The sequence below is a fragment of the Zootoca vivipara genome, chromosome 9 (assembly GCF_963506605.1).
Source record: "Zootoca vivipara chromosome 9, rZooViv1.1, whole genome shotgun sequence".
NCBI classification, from domain to species: domain Eukaryota; kingdom Metazoa; phylum Chordata; class Lepidosauria; order Squamata; family Lacertidae; genus Zootoca; species Zootoca vivipara.
The window spans coordinates 50,649,085-50,668,043 of record NC_083284.1 but is presented as its reverse complement, the minus strand read 5'-3'; the positions used below and the strand labels follow the sequence as shown (position 1 = coordinate 50,668,043).

Here is an 18,959-nt window from a genome sequence, read left to right as displayed (position 1 = left end):
AATGACTTGTTCAGAAAGTGGTATGATAATTGTGCCCACTTTCGTGAATTGCCCCTTACAGCTCTAGAGACTTCTGTAATACAGTCGTACCTTAGTTGTCGAACGCCCTGGAACTCGAATGTTTTGGCTCCCAAACGCCACAAACCCAGAAGTGATTGTTCTGGTTTGTGAACATTCTTTTGGAACCTGAACATCTGATGGGGCTTTCGTTGCTTCTGATTGGCTGCAGGAGTGATCTGGTTTTTAAACGTTTTGGAAGTCGAACGGACTTCTGGAATGGATTCTGTTTGACGTCCAAGGTACGACTGTATTAGAAAAGCATCTTTCTTTCTTCTTTAAAAGAGAGCTTTTTGGAGCAGATGTGGAGCCTCACATACTGATTTTGGCCAGCGCAGCACAACTTTACAAATGAAGCAATTGGGTAGTCATGCTATTCAAGTCAAAAAGTAGCACACAGGGCACCAAAAGGTATCTTCCCAATTCCAATGTGAAAAGAGAGAACAGAATTCCTGTTATTATGATGCCCTTGGTTAGCCTTCACTTTGTCCACAACCGTCTTGGCATCATTAACACCTTCAGTAGAGTCTCTTCAGGAAAAAGACTGCCAAGTTTTGACCTATTTTCAAGGAGCATAACTCCACTGACTCTTCCTGCTATATTTTGGAGCTTGGTGGGGCATCATTGGTGGGGCAGGGCAGGACAGGGCATTGGTGAAGTTGACATGCATGCACTGGTGGAACCAATACAGCCCATACCACCTGACTTTCCCATACCAACCTGGTATATCCAACAACACTGCTGCCAGGAAACTGGCAATGTGACAGTGCCCTCCCTCTTATTCCTAGATGGCAGGACCTCGTCTGCTGGGGATGATGACAATGTCACCAAGATTGCTCTCAAATCCATGCAGCTGGAGTAGGCATTTTAGTATCTATATGAAGAAATATAGCTCTACAGACTTTTGTCTCATCACAAGTCTCCCCTTTTGTTGGACCCAAGCAGATGTTTCTGCGTCAAGCAGATTATAGAACAAACTAGAATCACTACTGGAAAAGAGAGAAGCAGGGCCTTATCAGAAGTACCGGTAACTCTCGGGTTATAGAATGGGCTATCAGATAAGGTATGCATTAGAAAAATATACCTATTTTTATTAGATAAGAAATGCTTTGCAATACTTCTTATAAACATTGGCATTAGGTAACTCAAGTGCTCAGGACGAATGGCACGGCATAGCTTTTCTGCCAATATTTTGGAATTTCAATTCTGGTATTAAATTATTTATTCTGTAAATTAGATTTGCTATTATTTGGCATACAATATTACCTTTGTCAACATTTTCTGGATTTTGATATTCAATTGCTAATTTATTTATGTAAGCTGTTTCAAACAATGGAAGGTGAGGGGTAGAATTTTTTTTTTTTGGACTCTAGAACAAGTGACTGGAAGCTAAGGATGCTTCTGGTAAAGTATGTAATTAAATGCATAGTTAAATACTTAAGTATATACAATTTTTGGTGTGGATTCCCCCCCCCCCCAAAAAAAAAACAAAGAGACTGGAAACAGGACAAAATGAATTTATGAATGAATACTTGTGAAATTGACACAGGCTAGAAACTGACTGATCTATTCTTCCCTACTGGATATGTTAATTAGAGACTAGTGCAGACACTACACCAAGAACAAAAAGGCAGCTTATGCTTCTAATGTAATATATGTTTATTCACAGGGAAGTGCTGCATGTATACAATTAAAAATATGGAGAATATGTGTAACTATTGTTATCTTGTGAGAACCATGCAAGTGTAGCCCCTAAGAGGTCTTGTAGTCTCTCATTTAAAACCCTTTTGACCTCACACAAACTGGCATATAAATAATGGAATGACACTGAAAATCTAGTCACTAGAGAATATTTGCAGCAGAAAAATATCACAGCAGTTTGACTATACTTTTGAAAGAAGAAAATCAGTGCTGACTGAACATTTCTGATTTTAATGAACAATGAAGCAATGTCCTTGACAATGAATTATTGACTTACCTATACACACTTCATATCACCTCAAACTAATATGAGAAAATGAAAGCTAATGCACAAAATTCCATTGCTTTTCAGTGTCATAAAGCACCATCAGGTAGTATATGAACAGAAATGGAACAAAGTAGAACTGACGCATCACAATCTCAGGATTTGTAGAGAATCTTTAAATTCCCAGAAAGGGGTTTTTCAGTTCTGCAGTTTATCCTGCCTATATATATATATATATATATATATATATATATATATATATATGAACAGGTGGGATAAGCCACCCATGGCTTCCTTCCTTCATGCTGAGTAAGTATATTCAAAGGAGTAAGTGGATTTCAAATATATAACTTGGCAATCCAAGGTATAGCATTGATATGTATAAATGCAAGGCTGTGCTCTGGATTTCATTAGTGAGGGTGCTGACTAGAAGTGAGTGCTATGCATTAAAAATCATGGGAAATGCTTTAGTAAGTATGTGGTAAGAGATTCTCACTTTTGCTTTATCTGCGTGCAAATATAAGTAAGTACTGTAACTAAATAAATGTCAGTCCAAAACCAAAAGATTTTCCACCATGCAAAAGTAAATTAAAGACCCAGAGAATATATATGACCAATATTTTTTTTTAAAAAAAAGTTGTTGCAGTTTTAACCATGTCCACAGAGGTGGCTCCTTTCACTTAAGGGATGCAACTTCAATGTCACAAACGCTGGCTCCCTCGGCCTATAGAGCGAGATGAGCTCCGCAGCCCCAGAGTTGGACACGACTGGACCTGATGGTCAGGGGCCCCTTTACCTTTACAAATAACATCAGGGACACGGGTGGCGCTGTGGGTTAAACCACTGAGCCTAGGGCTTGCCAATCAGAAGGTCAGCGGTTCGAATCCCCGGGATGGGGTGAGCTCCCGTTGCTTGGTCCCAGCTCCTGCCAACCTAGCAGTTCGAAAGCACGTCAAAGTGCAAGTAGATAAATAGGTATCGCTCTGGTGGGAAGGTAAACGGCGTTTCCATGTGCTGCTCTGGTTCACCAGAAGTGGGCCATTGTCATGCTGGCCACATGACCTGGAAGCTGTATGCCAGCTCCCTCGGCCTATAGAGCGATATGAGCGCCGCAACCCCAGAGTCCGTCACGACTGGACCTAATGGTCAGGGGTCCCTTTACCTTTACTGTTATAAACAACAACAACAACAACAACAACAACAACAACAACAACAACAACAACCCCACATATATTAAGCAAAATAGAAACATCATCACCTGACCCCACTCTCCCCCCCATCTACCTCTTTCCCCCTTTTCTTCCCAATGTCTCAACAAATGAAACTGATTTGTAAAAATGTTATGAGAGACATTGCACATATCTTTATAAACCAAGAAAACCTTTAATAAAACAACAACAACAACAACATAAACTGTACATATTTATCACTATACAATATGTCATTTTATTTTATGACATGTAAGTCCTATACCCAGCTGACTTACCCTACATTTATATATATATTTAAAAATAGGTTTATTCAGATTTTCAGCAAACAAATAATGCAGGTAGCTAAACAACATACAAAAGCCAGCAAAAAGCAACTCTTTAAAATGCAAGTGAAAAAGTGCATGATATGAAAACATGAGAACAACAAAAACATAATAATACTAGCTGTGATGCTGTGAATTAGTGAGGCTGATAAGCTACATTGTCAACCTGACAGTATGTTGTATTCTAAAATCTATTATGCAACTGATGGGTTATTATCTCTGGACAAGTTTCACACCAGGAGGAGATCCCTGCTAGCATAATTTCAAAAGCCAAAAGCTAATAAACAAGATAAATTTCACTGCTCTGTTACCTCTATCAGTATCAAACAACAGTCATTTCATATAATGCACTTCATCTGCCAGGTACCTGCAACTTGGGGTTCCCATAACAAATATATATAAAACAAATGCATATATTTCTATCAATAATAAAGGTGAATCAGCATTGTGGGATAATTGATCTAGAGGGAACAAGAGCATACATTAATTTGTGAGATAAATATGCTTATGTGGTGGATTTTTTTTTAAAAAAATTACTTACTGTGCAATCCCATATATGCCCAGTCAAAAGTTGTCCAATGAACTACAGGGGTGCAATCTGAATATACTGGGTTTTTGTTTTGTTATTTTCCCCTCTGGTTTATTACAATTATTATTTCTGCATACTTGATATACATAATACTTTTAGCTATCTGTCTTTATTTTTATTTCACTGGAAAGCTCACAGGGATACTAGAACAAGATGAATAACAGGATTTATTTCTAAATGGCTAATTATTTATGAAGGGGCAATACCTATTTCACAGGGAAAAAAACATCATGACAGGCTGTGCATCAGACATGCAACATAATCGTGGATAAATGTTCCTGGACCTAGATCAAACTGTTTGTGTTTTAACCTCATCATCAACAGAAGCAACCAGTGATGCATTTAAAGCTAAAATTAACTTCTCTCTGTACACCACATCTAGGAAACAGGAACTCGACCAAACTGGGTCATTGCTAGCTATGATTTACTACTGACAAACTAATGGAAAAACACAGCATATGAAATGATTGTGAATGTGACAGAGCTGAGCTCTTTCTTTCCTGATGAAGCACATTAAACTATCTGCTATTAAACGTTTATGCACCCTACTCCTACCAATATATTGTACTCCTGTGGAGCATAAGGCCTTCAGGTAAATGGATTCGATCCCTCCCATAAAAGATTAATACCTGTTTTCACAGAGGCTTAATCAATATTAAAGGCTGTCATTCCATTGGAAATCACACCAATAAAAGCACCTAATTGTCTACTAGCACAAATGCTTGAATGCATTCTAAACTTCTACCGGTAAGCTTGAATGCATTCTAAACTTTTCACACCCCTTGGTCAGCTTTGCTGATGACTTAAGAAATTGTATAGACGTTTTTGATCAAATTCTACCTTCTTACATTAGTACAGTAATTAGATCATTCAAATGTGCCTCCAATTCTGTCAATATAATGAAATTAACAGATAATTAAATACAATGCCATGTTTGTAACTGTTTCGTTAAAGCAGAATTCTGATGAAAAAATTATGCAACATTAGTAAACTACACTATAACCTGTCTCTCCCATCCTACGACATGCTACCACGCTAAATACAATACAGTGGTACCTCGGTTTAAGAACACACCTGTTAACGAACTATTTGGTATATAGTTACAGGTAGGTAGCCGTGTTGGTCTGAGTCGAAGCAAAATAAAAAAATTCCTTCAGTAGCACCTTAAAGACCAACTAAGTTTATATTTTGGTATGAGCTTTCGTGTGCATGCACACTTCTTCAGATACACTAGAAACAGAAGTGTCAGACCCTATATATATACAGAGGGTGGTGGGGGTGGGTGGGAATGGGAGATGGGCTGATGGGAGTGGTAAACCTGTAGATGGCTGCTGATGGCTGCAATTAGTCCTGGGCTGAGGTGCTAAAGAAAGCTTGATCATGCATAATGAGATAAGAATCCGATGTCTCTATTCATCCCAGGTGCTTCCATGGTTTTAAGCTTGGTAATGATTTCCAATTCAACAACTTCCCTTTCCAGTCTGTTCCTGAAATTTCTCTGTAATAAAACAGCTGCTTTGAGATCTTGTATAGAATGTCCTGGGAGATTGAAGTGTTCTCCTACTGGTTTTTCAGTCTTATGGTTCCTGATGTCAGATTTATGTCCATTTATCCTTTGGCGTAGGGTTTGGCCTGTTTGTCCAATATAGAGAGCTGAAGGGCACCGTTGGCATTTGATGGCATACACAATGTTAGAAGATGAGCAATTAAATAGTCCTGAGATGGTATGTTGGATGTTGTTGGGGCCAGTAATGATGTTGTCCGGGTGTATGTGGCAGCAAAGTTGGCATCTGGGTTTATTGCAGGCTCTGGTACCAGTGTCCATGTTAAGTCTGGTGGTTGTATTATTGTGGGTGAGGAGTTGTTTAAGATTGGGTGGCTGTCTGTAGGCAATGAAAGGTCTTCCTCCCAGAGCTTGAGAAAGGGAGCTGTCATTGTCCAGGAGAGGCTGTAGATCTCTGATGATGCGTTGTACTGTTTTAACTCGGGAGCTGTATGTGATGACTAGTGGTGTTCTGTTATTTTCTTTTTTGGGTCTGTCTTGCAGCAGGTTCTCCCTAGGTATCACTGATTTTTTTTATCTCCTTGACATCTGATGGGATGGCATTCCACAGGGAGGGTGCCACTGCTGAGAAGGCCCTTTGCACTGCTGAGAAGGTTCCTTGCAGTGAGGGAACCTCCAGAAGGCCCTCGGAGCTGGACCTCAGTGTCCGTGCTGAATGATGGGGAGATGCTCCTTTAGGTATACAGGGCCAAGGCCATTTAGGGCTTTAAAGGCAGCACGAACACTTTGAATTGTGCTCAGAAACATACTGGGAGCCAATTTAGGTCTTTCAGGACCGATGGTCCTGGTGGCCATTCCCAGTCACCAGTCTAGCTGCTGCATTCTGGAGTAGTTGTAGTTTCTGAGTCACCTTCAAAGGTAGCCCCATGTAGAGCGCATTGCAGTAGTCCAAGTGGGAGATAACCAGAGCATGGCCAGGTAGGGTCTCAGCTGGTGAACCAGATGGAGCTGGTAGACAGCTGCCCTGGAGACAGAATTGACTTGTGCTTCCATGGATAGCTGTGAGTCCAAAATGACTCCCAGGATGCACACCTAGATCTTTAGGGGAGAACAAAGCTTCTAATTGCCTCTTTGTGATCATGACAAAGGTGAAGGAAGGCGGCGCACATAAGCCTGAGATACCCTACAGCTCATTTTCATCATGATAAGCTGTGGTTTATTGTGAAGTACAAACTACCGTAGCTCTTTATATGTTCATTATAAGTTATGAATGGCTCATATGCAAAGATCCTTTTTTGCAGGATGAGCACTTAAGAGAGGGCCCTTTCTCTAGTGGTACTCAAGGTTTTGGATTTGGCTACTCCAAAAATAACTATCCTATCAGTTTCAGGCACAAGGTCCTGCTGTTTAATGAAGCTTGTTACCTTGGTAATGGCTAAACATTTAGGTAGTTTTATTCCTGCGCTGTTGTTTCATCTTAAATGAAACAATAAAAAAACTAAAGAAAAATTAACTAATGAGGTATCAATGCTTAAGAAATAAATCCACCTCAATAGTCCGTGGGAATCCTCCGGCCCACGGGCAGAAAACATTGCCGACACCTGGTTTAGCTGCATTGTTGTTGTTGTTGTTTAGTCGTGTCCGACTCTTCCTGACCCCATGGACCAGAGCACCAGGGCATTAGTTTCTATATTTGTATGTGTTCAGGCATGTGAGACCGCACCTACAACCTGAAGTGGTAGAGCCCCAAAGTTTACCACTCCAGTAAGAACTAGGCCTACTGGGCTGATCTTACATAAAGAGAGTGGGGATGTATATCTAGAGGAGTAATGAGCAGTGGCAATAATAATAATAATAATAATAATAATAATAATAATAATAATAATAATAATAATAATAAACCTAGGAAGGTAGTTTTGTGGCTTCAGTAGGAGGGATGACAGGAATAAATTATTATTGTCTAAAAGAGTGGAGCTACTAATATGAGTTTGACCAAACTGCGGGAGGCAGTGGAAGACAGGAATGCCTGGCGTGCTCTGGTCCATGGGGTCACGAAGAGTCGGACACGACTAAACAACAAAAGAGTGGAATGACTTTCATCATCACCACTTGTTCAGACTGCTTTTTAAGGGAAAGTGACAGTTTCTCTTCCCTCCTGTTTAGACAGTTATTAAGTAAGGATGGGAATCCCTGCTCCACATCATTTACCATTTGTCCTTTTAATCAGTAACAACACAGCTTCATATCCTATACATATTGACAAATACTAGATGCAAGAAGATACTGCTGTCAATGGGGGTGGGGGAGAAAAACAGCTTTATAAAACATGCATCTGGAAAGACAGTTCCAAAACAAACATGATACATTGTGCAGAATAATTTCCATCATTCTATATCCTTTCACATTTTTAATTTACCCTCAGACACAAAATATTTCACATGCCTAAGTAAAGTGAGAGTGACATCCTGGGCCTTATGGCAGGGAAAGTTTCTCCACTTTTCCCCATCCAGTAGGGATGATGACAGCAAGTACACATTTTCAGTGCTCCATGTGGCAGGGGGTACAAGGAAGGAGGTAGTTATCCCTCATCTTCAGACCTGTATGGGGAGGATGTTAGAACATCCACTACTATTTCTCTCCATTTTTCAACACAGAGTCCTAGTTGCCTGAAACTATGTACAGCTGAACAGGCATACCCAAGAAAGCTCTTACGTATCAGTGCTTGGGGACATCCTCACACAAGCAAAACTGATGAGTTACAAAAACATTCCCAACAGGGGTCACAACACAAATGGCCTTCCACTAATGTTACAACTGCTGCTCATCTAAATGAGCTGAAAAGACAGATTTCACACTCTGGATCTGTTAATGTTGTAATCATAGGTCTAAGCCTAAACGGAGACATTTGTAACTTTAACTAGTCATTATGGAAGAATGAAAGGTCACATAAGTACAGGGGGGATTTAAATACAACCCTAAGGCTAAGATCAAGTTATCACAATGTACAAAAGAGTGAAACTTGCTTCAGAAGTGGACAAGCTTCTCTGGTTGCACTGTGATCACGTGTCTGTTAACTCCTATAAACAATTCTTTGTGATAACTAATACAACAGCACTAATAATGAACATTGAGGAGAAATTGCTTGCTTCTTGTCTGAAGTGCAGCTCTTATACATGTTCTAAGTCAAAACACTGCAAGGGAGTAATTAAGTTACAATGTGAGCTTTGGGACAAGGTGGCAGTACGAATATTGGCTGTACAGGGTTAAAATCCCACAGATTACACCTCTTGCTGGCAGAATTAAGGGATGAATCAATCTTAGGCTTCTTAAATATTCTGAGCAAAACTGAAGTCTTACAAGTTCCTAAAGGATTACCTGCTTTCCAGTGGCACATTACTGCCAAGGACCCAGCTGTCCTGCAGCTGGACCGACTCGGGTGTGGTTTGCAGCTCGGCGGGCAAAGCAGCCGGCGGGGCCGGACTCTGGTTCCTCCTATTTGTCAGTGAGTTTCTGTTAGGGGAGGTGATAGATGGGTGATGCTGTGCTGAATGCTGCTTGTGAGAAGGTGGCAAAGGTTGCAGGGTCGACTGGCCTTGGTTATTTGGAGGTTGCTCTGAGAAGAAAGAAAATTAAAGTTTGTTATATACATCATCCTCACCTTTACTGGATCTAAAGCAGAAACTGAAATAAAAGACCTTAATCCAATATATTTGCATGTTAGTCTATTGATTGTCTTCAATGACATTTTTCAAGTGTCAGTTTACCCTTGATAGACTAAGATCTAATTAATATACAACAGATGGTGTGACTGTTTTTGGTTTTAATTTGTTTCAGGTTGTGTTTTCTTTCTTTTCTTTTTTAAAAACTGGTTTATTAACACCTACAGAAAATAACATTTGACAGTTCCCCTAACATGCCTTTAGAATTCAGGTTTTTTTAAACAAACAAACCCTGAAATTAAATGGGTAATTTCAACAGAATACAAAGGTTTTTGAAATGCATGTAATCCCTATAATTATTTAATGGATTTCTAAAAGCTTTATTTAACTGCAATAAATTATAGCAAGCTAGTTACTAAACAGCAGTAGACTAGTCTAGTTTAGAGCATTTCAAATAAGGCACTATGATCTGCTAATAGATGCTAAGTATTCTTTAGCAGAAGGTCACTCTGTGAAGCAGATGTTGCTTCATGGATATTTAACAGCCTGAATCACATCTGATTACAACGTCAGAAGACTCATATACTTAATGACCGTTACATCCATTAGAACACACACAGAACAGATTTTCCAATTTCACACTATGTGGTATAACTATGTTTTAGAGCAAGTCACAGGTGATCAGAGAAACTTGCCATCACAACAGTATATGTATGTCATGGTTCCTAAGAAAGTGTATACCTATTGTTTTTAAAGCAATAATCCCAATATTGCTTCTCTCAGCATGCTTTATATCATTCGTGGTTAATAAGGGGTGCTTTTCCACCTTCTGTACATCATAGAACAAATGGTAGATATTACAGATCCAATTCCTAGCACATGTTTCTGAAGCTATACAAAGAATGTACATGGGTCAATTTCATCCTTTTGATTTCAGTGATCGTAGCTCAACTTGCATCTAATTACTTCATCTTATTGGACTTGTGAATTGGGCTGACAGAGACATGCAGTTTTGGCAATAGCATGCTTAAAAGCTTAACACAATCCACAAAGTTTTCTCAGACTTTGGTATAGAAAAAGCTCGACAAAATCATATGAAGAAAATGTTATTATTCAGGTAGCATACAATTAATCAAATTTGTCTTTACCAACACCAGTGGGTGTCAATGCATATGATTAGAATCACTATAGAAAGCTTTAAGGCACATTCACAGCTAGCTACAGGATAATTTAACATGCTAAAGCCCACAAAGGCTTTTTTTTCAAGTCTGCTTAAAACTTTATCTGATTTAGATTAGAAGTTAATTATCAGCTGCTAGAGAAGTAACTTAGGTCATTATGTAAAAAGACATATGAAAATGATTACTAGAGCTACAGGAAGCTCTATCTTAAGACTCTTTCTTTATATAAGATAGTAAATTTGTCTCCCGTGTGTACAACAGTCATTTTTTTCCTGAAGAAGTGGACACGAGTCCACAAATGTTTATGCCTTAATAAATTTTATTAGTCTTTACAAACCAGAAAACGGGACAGAAAGGAACCCAGTTATCTGTGATTTGTGATAATTTCATAAGCCTTAGTAAATTCACCATTTTATTTAGAATAAAGTTAAAACTCCCTCTGCTGCAATTCTATATAACTTACCTGGAAGTAAGTATAATTGAACTCAGAGAGCCTTACTTCTGAATAAATATACATAGACTTGCATTATAAATGTATCTATGTTGGAACCAAGTTTACTAGGTTGTCACCCTACCTATGCATTTTAGTACATTCAGGTAATCAATAAATATGGTTAGTATACTTCCTATCTATTTTTCCACCAGCCTACTTGATTTACAGCTCATTTTGTTGTTGATTTTATGTAAGGCCTACCTACTTTTTTTTTTTAAGAAACCAATTGAGAATAGGTACCACACACCTCTTCCCCTCAAAAGCTCAAACCTTCGCCAATTGTGAAACATATCTAAGGGTGAGTAATGTTTACTTTCACACACTTTTGGTTGAACTTAAGAAATATCTGTTGGGAAGCACCCAGGATTTAGCAAAGTGTCAACTGAGGGAAGTTTATAGGGAGTTAGATCCTTATTCTAGAGGGGCTCAAATTGCCAATAAAGGTAAAGGTAAAGGGACCCCTGACCATTAGGTCCAGTCATGACCGACTCTGGGGTTGTGGCGCTCATCTCGCGTTATTGACCGAGGGAGCCGGCGTACAGCTTCCAGGTCATGTGGCCAGCATTACTAAGCTGCTTCTGGCGAACCAGAGCAGCGCACGGAAACACCGTTTACCTTCCCGCTGTAAATGGGAGATGGACAGGGGAACTAAAAGACTAACAGGAAGAATGTGTCATTCTGGTACCCAATAAACCAGACAGGCTCTCCTGTGAACTGCCCTGACACCTGCAGGTATAGGGTAGTATACTAATTTAATTTAATTTAATTTAATATCATTATTATTATTAAAGGAACCTAGTTTGGATGCAACCCTAAACCACCATTTAACATTAATGGGCTGAGTCTGTTTGTGTCTCAGGCTTGCGTGACCTCCCCGCTCTTTCTTTACCATGCACCATAGGAAATGATTGGAAGCATCTGCTTCAGTCTTTCATCTAGCTGTAGTTTGTCATAACATTCAATGCAGAAAATTGTGGTCAATTTAAACTATAGTTTACGCAGGGGTGGCCAACTCCCAAGAGACTGTGATCTACTCTCAGTGTTAAAAACTGGCAATGATCTACCCCCTTTTGGGGGCTCCAGGTCAAAGTTGTTGAGCTTCTTTTAGGGAAGAGGAAGGCCATTTTTTTAAGGGGTTAAGGTCTAAATTGCGTAGCTTTTTTAGGGAGGAGAAAAGCCAGTGATCTACCAGTGATCTACCACAGATGTCCAGTGATCTACCAGTAGATCACGATCTACCTGTTGGACGTGCCTGGTTTACGGAAACAAACGAAGGGCGAACTTTGATTTGATGATTCTGGCCTATTTCAGTAACGGCATAAAAAACAGGTCAGTAGATTGTAAATTAGATGATATATGCTTGAGAGCAGGCCCTTGAGAGCAGGCCCAAGTCTAGTTGGGCCCTTCTTTAAAGATAATTTTAGTTTAATGTTATGAAATCCATAAGTCTCTCTCACAAATTTAGGTTACTCATTCAGCCAGGCTTTCTATTATTTCCTTAAAGAATGGTGATAGTAACACTAGACAACTGGCAACGTCAACATAAGCAGTTTTATGATTTGCGTCTAAGGTGGCCAATTATGGCGCCATTCATAACCATGTGAGAGACAAATACGCAAGAGGTGCAGTTTCTCCTGTCACACAACTGCAATGATGGAAGAAGCCACACCTGTCAAGCATATCCATTCCATACAGCTATTAAAGGCACCGGAACACATTTCAAAGTCAGGTGTTGGCAATCCTAATTGATACATAGGAAGGAGGATTCTTTTCAGACTTAGTGAAATGTCAGTCAGCTGGTGAGTAATTCTAATGGGGCTGCAGCCAAAAGCATCCCAGCTTTCTGGCTGACAGCTCCATTTTGATGCTAAGCCTGAGCGAAAAGAAAGAAGACATCAAGCCTGAAGGCTATAAAGGCAGCAGCTACAATAACTATTTTGAAAAGAGGTAGAAATTCAAGAAAATAAAATAATGTGGAAGCATGCAGCTACATTAGTTTATCTAATATATGGAAGGAAAGATTATGCAGTCAAATGATAAAATACAGCACATTGTTTTACCATGAATTGCTTGACTAGTCCTGGCTGATCTCATTACATAATAATCGAGATATAAGCAAAGAAAACATAAAAAATAAAAGGGTGCTTTCCTATGTAAATTGTCTTCATTAAATAAACATACAAAATGATGCATGCAATGAAGACTTGAAGTGAACTGACTGGGAATGGTCTGTCTAAAATATTTTGATTTGTTTTAAACACCCATCTACACAGTTGTTTAGCTAAGAGAAAAAACTACTTGGAAGTATTTTCCACTTGGGCAGTAAAATGACAATGGTTAGTTTCTCTTTTTAGCTTTCCATCAAAAGCCCTTTTCAAAAACCCACATGTAATTGTTATTATTGAATTTAAGCAGGATACAGCATAAAACAAACATGTAAAAGACTGAGCGGCAGGATGACAGAAAAAATAAAATGGTTCAATACATAGAATTAATAACAATTTAGTATTTTTTAGTTTCTAATCTTAGTTATTAAAGAATGGAAAAGAATTGAAAAGTTGACCAAATATCCATACTGTAAAGGTAAAGGATCCCCACATGGTTAAGTCCAGTCAAATTTGACTTTGTGATGCAACACTCATCTCCACTTTCAGGCTGAGGGAGCTGGCGTTTGTTTGCAGACAGCTTTCTGGGTCATGTGGCCAGCATGACTAAACCACTTCTGGTGCAGGGAACAGCATGATGAGTGCCAGAGCGCACAGAAACACCATTTACCACCCCGCCACAGCGGTACCTATTTATCTACTCACACTGGTATGCCTTATGACAAGTTTTAGCTATCCAACTGTTATGTAACTAGTACATTATGGGATAGTAATGTACTAGTTACAAAACAGTTGGATAGCTAAGACTTGTCAGTTAGCCATTCATATAAAATAGTGATTTTTCATTTGATAAGAATAGTACATCAGGATTTAGTATTAAAGAAAACTGAGCTACTTTAACAAACAAAATACAAAAATGTGTGTGAAATATCAGCACCCCCAAATAATAATTAAAATGATTAGGATTTCCCTATGATCAAGAATGCTCTAGAACAGGGGTCAGCAAACGTTTCCAGCAGGGGGGTGGTCCACTGTCCCTCAGACCTTGTGGGGGGCCGGACTATATTTTGAAAAAAAATATGAATTCCTATGCATTTAAAATAAAAGGACACATTCCACTCATGTAAAAACATGCTGATTCCTGGACCGTCCACAGGCTGGATTTAGAAGGCGATTGGGCCGCATCCGGCCCCTAGTTTGGGGACCCCTGCTCTAGAACATTCATTGTCTGAATTGTCTTGCATGGCTTTAGTTTATTAATTTAACTAGACATGGATCTCATCTTAGGGTTGTATGGGGTGTTAGGGGAGGGGTAGTACCTCCGGTGGGGGGCATGCCATGCTCCTTCTGGGGTAGTTTGTCCATCTTTGGTCCCCACCCCACTCTCAGCTCTTACCTGTGTCTCCTAGAAGTTGTCAGCATGTGACACTGGCCACATCCTGGGAAACGGCTTTGACTGCCCGGCTTAACCGGGTGAGGGTACCCAATGGGTCTCAAACTCTTAATGAGTTAGAGACTTCCCCTGCATGCAAAGATAGGCTCCAGCGGATTGAGTAGATGAGACCAATAGTTGGTCCAATGGTCAAGAAGGTGGCCCTCCAGATGTTTTGGACTACAACTCCCATGATTCCTAGCTAGCAGGACCAGTGGTCAGGGAAGATGGGAATTGTAGTCCAAAACTACCAAAAAACCTACCCACCCACCCTTTCCCTTTTCTAACTGCAAGACCACTCTCCCTTCTATTACTTTGAACTACTGGCAAGTAATGCAGTAATACAAGGTTTCATATTATGTAACATCTGTAAAGACCTCTAGAAACTGACTGTGACATGAACTGGACCGAGGTACACAAAATGGACTTAAAAGGCAGTGGAAACCTATGCAACTCGCAAGCTAAGGACGAATGAGGTAAAAACCAAACCAATAAAAGCGATTGTTAAGCCCATGAAGGCAGTGACTACAATATATTTGAATGCAACTCAGTGACTGCCACAATCAATCAGTCTGCTCGGCTTATCATTTCACCAAGTGCCAGAATGCATATACATGTATGTGGATGAAAACTACTGCTGGGCAATAGAGAAGAACACATCACAAATAAATATTCTTCATTTGCTACTGAAAGTAGGATTAAAAAAACACACTGCCCACCACATGAGCTCCCTTTTGGTCAATACATTTCCACTAAATGTACATTTCAACTAATACATGCCCTCTCTTCATACCATGGTCGTCCCCCCCCCCCCGAAAAAAACATGATGGTTGTAAAACATCCAGCCCATTTTTTTCTTCAAGTAGTAAAAGGTTGAAATTTCTCACCACATAGAGCTGCAGTGGGGGATTTTAGTAAGTGTAAGTACTTAGAAGTTCTAGTTACAGGTAGGTAGCCGTGTTGCTCTGCTATAGTCGAAACAAAATAAAAAAATTCCTTTTTTTAAAAAAAATATTTTTATTAAACATTTTATAACAAACAAAAAAATACATAAAATACCAAAAATACAAAGAACATCATTACAACAAAAAAAAACATCAATACAATCAGAAACATAAACATATCATCTTTAATCAACTTTTTAAATCATTGTCTTTTTGGCTTCCCCAACTCCCCACTATCTGATTTTCATTTTGAATATCACTGTAGCAGTTTCTATTTCATCTCTTTTACTTCCTTCATACTATAATCTCCTTAGTTCCTCTTAATCTCGTCTTTATATTTGCATATCAATTTTTCAACCTTATAAACTCCTCTTATCTCCCTATTGCCTTAACTTCTGTATTTCCCTAGATATTCAAATTTTCAACTTTCAAAAGTAGTTCCCTATATATATTTTAAACTTTCTCCAGTCTTCCTCCACTCTTTCCCCTGCTTGATCTCGGAGTCTTCCTGTCAGCTCTGCCAGTTCCATAAAGTCCAGCATTTTCATTTGCCATTCCTGTAAAGAGGGCAATTCCTCTTTTTTCCAATATTTTACAATTAAAATCCTCGCAGCTGTGGTGGCATACATAAACAGATTGACATCTTTTTGGCGGATTTCTTCCCCTACTATTCCAAGTAAAAAGGCCTCTGGTTTTTTCAAAAACGTATTTTTATATATCTTTTTCATTTCATTATAAATCATTTCCCAGAAGCCTTTTATCTTGGGGCATGTCCACCACATATGATAGAATGAACCAACTTCTTCTTTACATTTCCAGCATTTATTATCACCTTTGTGATACATTTTCGCTAATTTTACCGGAGTCAAATACCATCTATACATCATTTTCATTAAATTCTCTTTCAGCGCCGTGCATGCCGTAAATTTCATACCCTTCTTCCACAATTTTTCCCAGCCCAACATCATTACATTATGACCCAAATCCTTGGCCCAATCAATCATAACCGATTTTGTTTGCTCATCTTTCAGATGCCATTCTAACAATAAATTATACATTCTGGACAAATTCTTGCTGTCTGTCTCTATTAACTCTGTTTCTAGTTTCGATTTTTCTGATTGAAATCCTATTTTTTTATCTATCTTGAATGCTTCATTTATCTGCACATACTGAAACCAATCACTTAACCTATCCTTCAATTGTTCATACGGCCTTAACTTAAATTGGTTTTCCACCTCCATCAAAATGTCTTTGTATTTCAGCCTGTTCTCATCCATATTTGTCCTTTTAGGTTTCTTCGCCTCAAGTGGCGAAATCCACCTAGGAGTTTTCCTTTCCAACAAATCTTTGTATCTAATCCATACATTAAACAATGATTTCCTGATTATATGGTTTTTGAAACCTTTATGTAGCTTTACCTTATCATACCATAAATACGCATGCCACCCAAATGCATTATCATGGCCTTCCAAATCTAACACATCATCATTGTCTAGCAGAAACCATTCCTTCAACCAGCAGAAAGCTGCGGCTTCAAAGTAAAGCATTACTTACAACCATTAATGGAGGTAGCAAATGAGATTTTAGGGGGGGGGGGCAAGGCACCAGAGACTTGGAAAGACGCTTTTATCTCTCAGATACCAAAACCAGATGTGGATAGGACTCAGGTTAAGAATTATAGACCAATCTCATTATTGAATGTGGATTATAAGATATATGCTAGCATTCTGGCATCGAGACTGAAAAGGGTGTTGAAGGACCTGATACATAAGGACCAGGCAGGATTTTTGCCTGGGAGGCATATGAAGGACAATATAAGAAATATAATAGACATTTTGGAGAGACTGGAAATGAAAATAAACACCAAAGCAATGTTAATTTTTGTGGATGCTGAAAAAGCTTTTGATAATATTTCTTGGACTTTTATGAAACGAAACCTTGCAAAAATGGAGGTTGGTCAAAACTTTGTTAATGGGATTAATGGTATTTATTCTGAGCAAAGAGCGAAAATTATTGTAAATAATGTGGTTTCAGAAGAGATAAGAATTGAGAAAGGAACAAGACAAGGGTGCCCACTTTCCCCCCTGCTATTTATTTCTGTCTTGGAGGTCTTACTGAATATGATAAGGAGTGATGAAGGTGTTAAAGGAATCACAGTAGGCACAAAACAATACAAGCTAAAAGCCTTTGCAGATGACTTAGTACTAACTCTGCAGAACCCTGAACACAGTGTTGTAAGAGTATTGCAGATACCGTGTTTCCCCCTTTTTAAGACACCGTCTTATTACTTTTTTTTCTCAAAAAACCACAGGGTGGCTTATTTTTGGTGGGATGTCTTACTGGTACCGGTATTTTTATTACGAGTCTGAGGGAAGGGAGGTGTGTGCGTCCCTGGTGCAGCCCTCTCTCCCCGGCCCTGGGATGTTCGCGAAGGGCTGCTCTCTCTCTCCTCCAAGGTGGGGACTCACTTAATAGCAATCTGCTACACTGGAGCTTCTTAAATCTAAACCAGTATAATGGAATCTATCTGTGTGATACAGTCCTAGCAGTAGCCTATACGTAAAGCAAGCAAGGATCTCTACCAGCCAGCTGCCCAAGACTTAAGTTCCAACAGTCTGATGTTCCAACAATGTAGCACTTTGTAGTCACTGATAGCAAAGAAGCTACCTGCTGAGAACAAAGAAGCCAGCTAAGCAGCAATTAAGATTGCTGACTTGGTAAATGGTAGCAATTGAGAAGCAATTGAGCCAGCGAGGAAGCACGTGTTGTTAGGACCGGCAGTTTAACTTTTGTGTAGAGCAGCGTTTAGCAGCTCCGTTTAGCAGCTCGCAAACAGCGAAGGAAAAAGTCCTTAATAAATAAATAAAAGTCCCCAAGGCAAGGACTGCGATCCAAACTACTTACAAATCCTTAAAGGGGCAGCTCCACAGACAACCAAGCAGCATAAGGTAGAAAGAAAACTGCAGCAGGCTTTTTAAAAGGCTGCCTTATGCCTTCGGTAAAAGCAAGGAGACAACAATCAGACACGGGAGATTCCCGTTAAGAGGAAATCAACGTGCATTGAATGGAAAGGTGGGGGGAAGCGAGAGGTGGGCTGTGTGTGTGTGTGTGTGAGAGAGAGAGAGAGAGAGAGAGAGAGAGAGAGAGAGAGACGCAGGGGGGGGGGAGAGAGACAGACGCGCGCACGGAGGTCTCTCCCTAAAAGGGAAAACAGCCTTTGCATTCTTCAATCGCCCCTCTTTTCTTCCTCGTGCCTTCATCTCCTCCCCACCCCACTTTTCTCCCCTTCACCAAGTAGAGCTTACACAGCTTGGCTAAAAAAATATTTTTGGATCCTTTTATTTAAAAAAATGCTCTCAGAAACGGGAAAGGGAAATCACGAGGCTTTGGCAGCCAGCAGCTACGGCTGTTCGGTGCATTTTTACAAGCTTTTAAAGGAAATACGTGTCTGTGGAACGACAGCAAAATGGGGAGAGATTTTTAGGGGGGGGAGTT

At 39.5% G+C, this 18,959-nt stretch overlaps 1 protein-coding gene across 4 annotated transcripts in view; it reads right to left on the bottom strand.

The window, feature by feature from the left end:
- The window catches only part of LOC118083382 (teneurin-3), a 271,449-nt gene that overhangs the window by 158,998 nt on the left and 93,492 nt on the right, over nt 1-18,959 (bottom strand). For all 4 annotated transcript variants that reach the window (XM_060278721.1, XM_060278719.1, XM_060278718.1 and 1 more), the window contains exon 2: nt 9,026-9,263. Coding sequence is in view for 3 of the 4 variants with exons in the window: in XM_060278719.1 (XP_060134702.1) it covers nt 9,026-9,263 (238 nt within the window). In the remaining variant the exon portion in view is untranslated. The remainder of the gene's footprint in view (nt 1-9,025; nt 9,264-18,959) is intronic.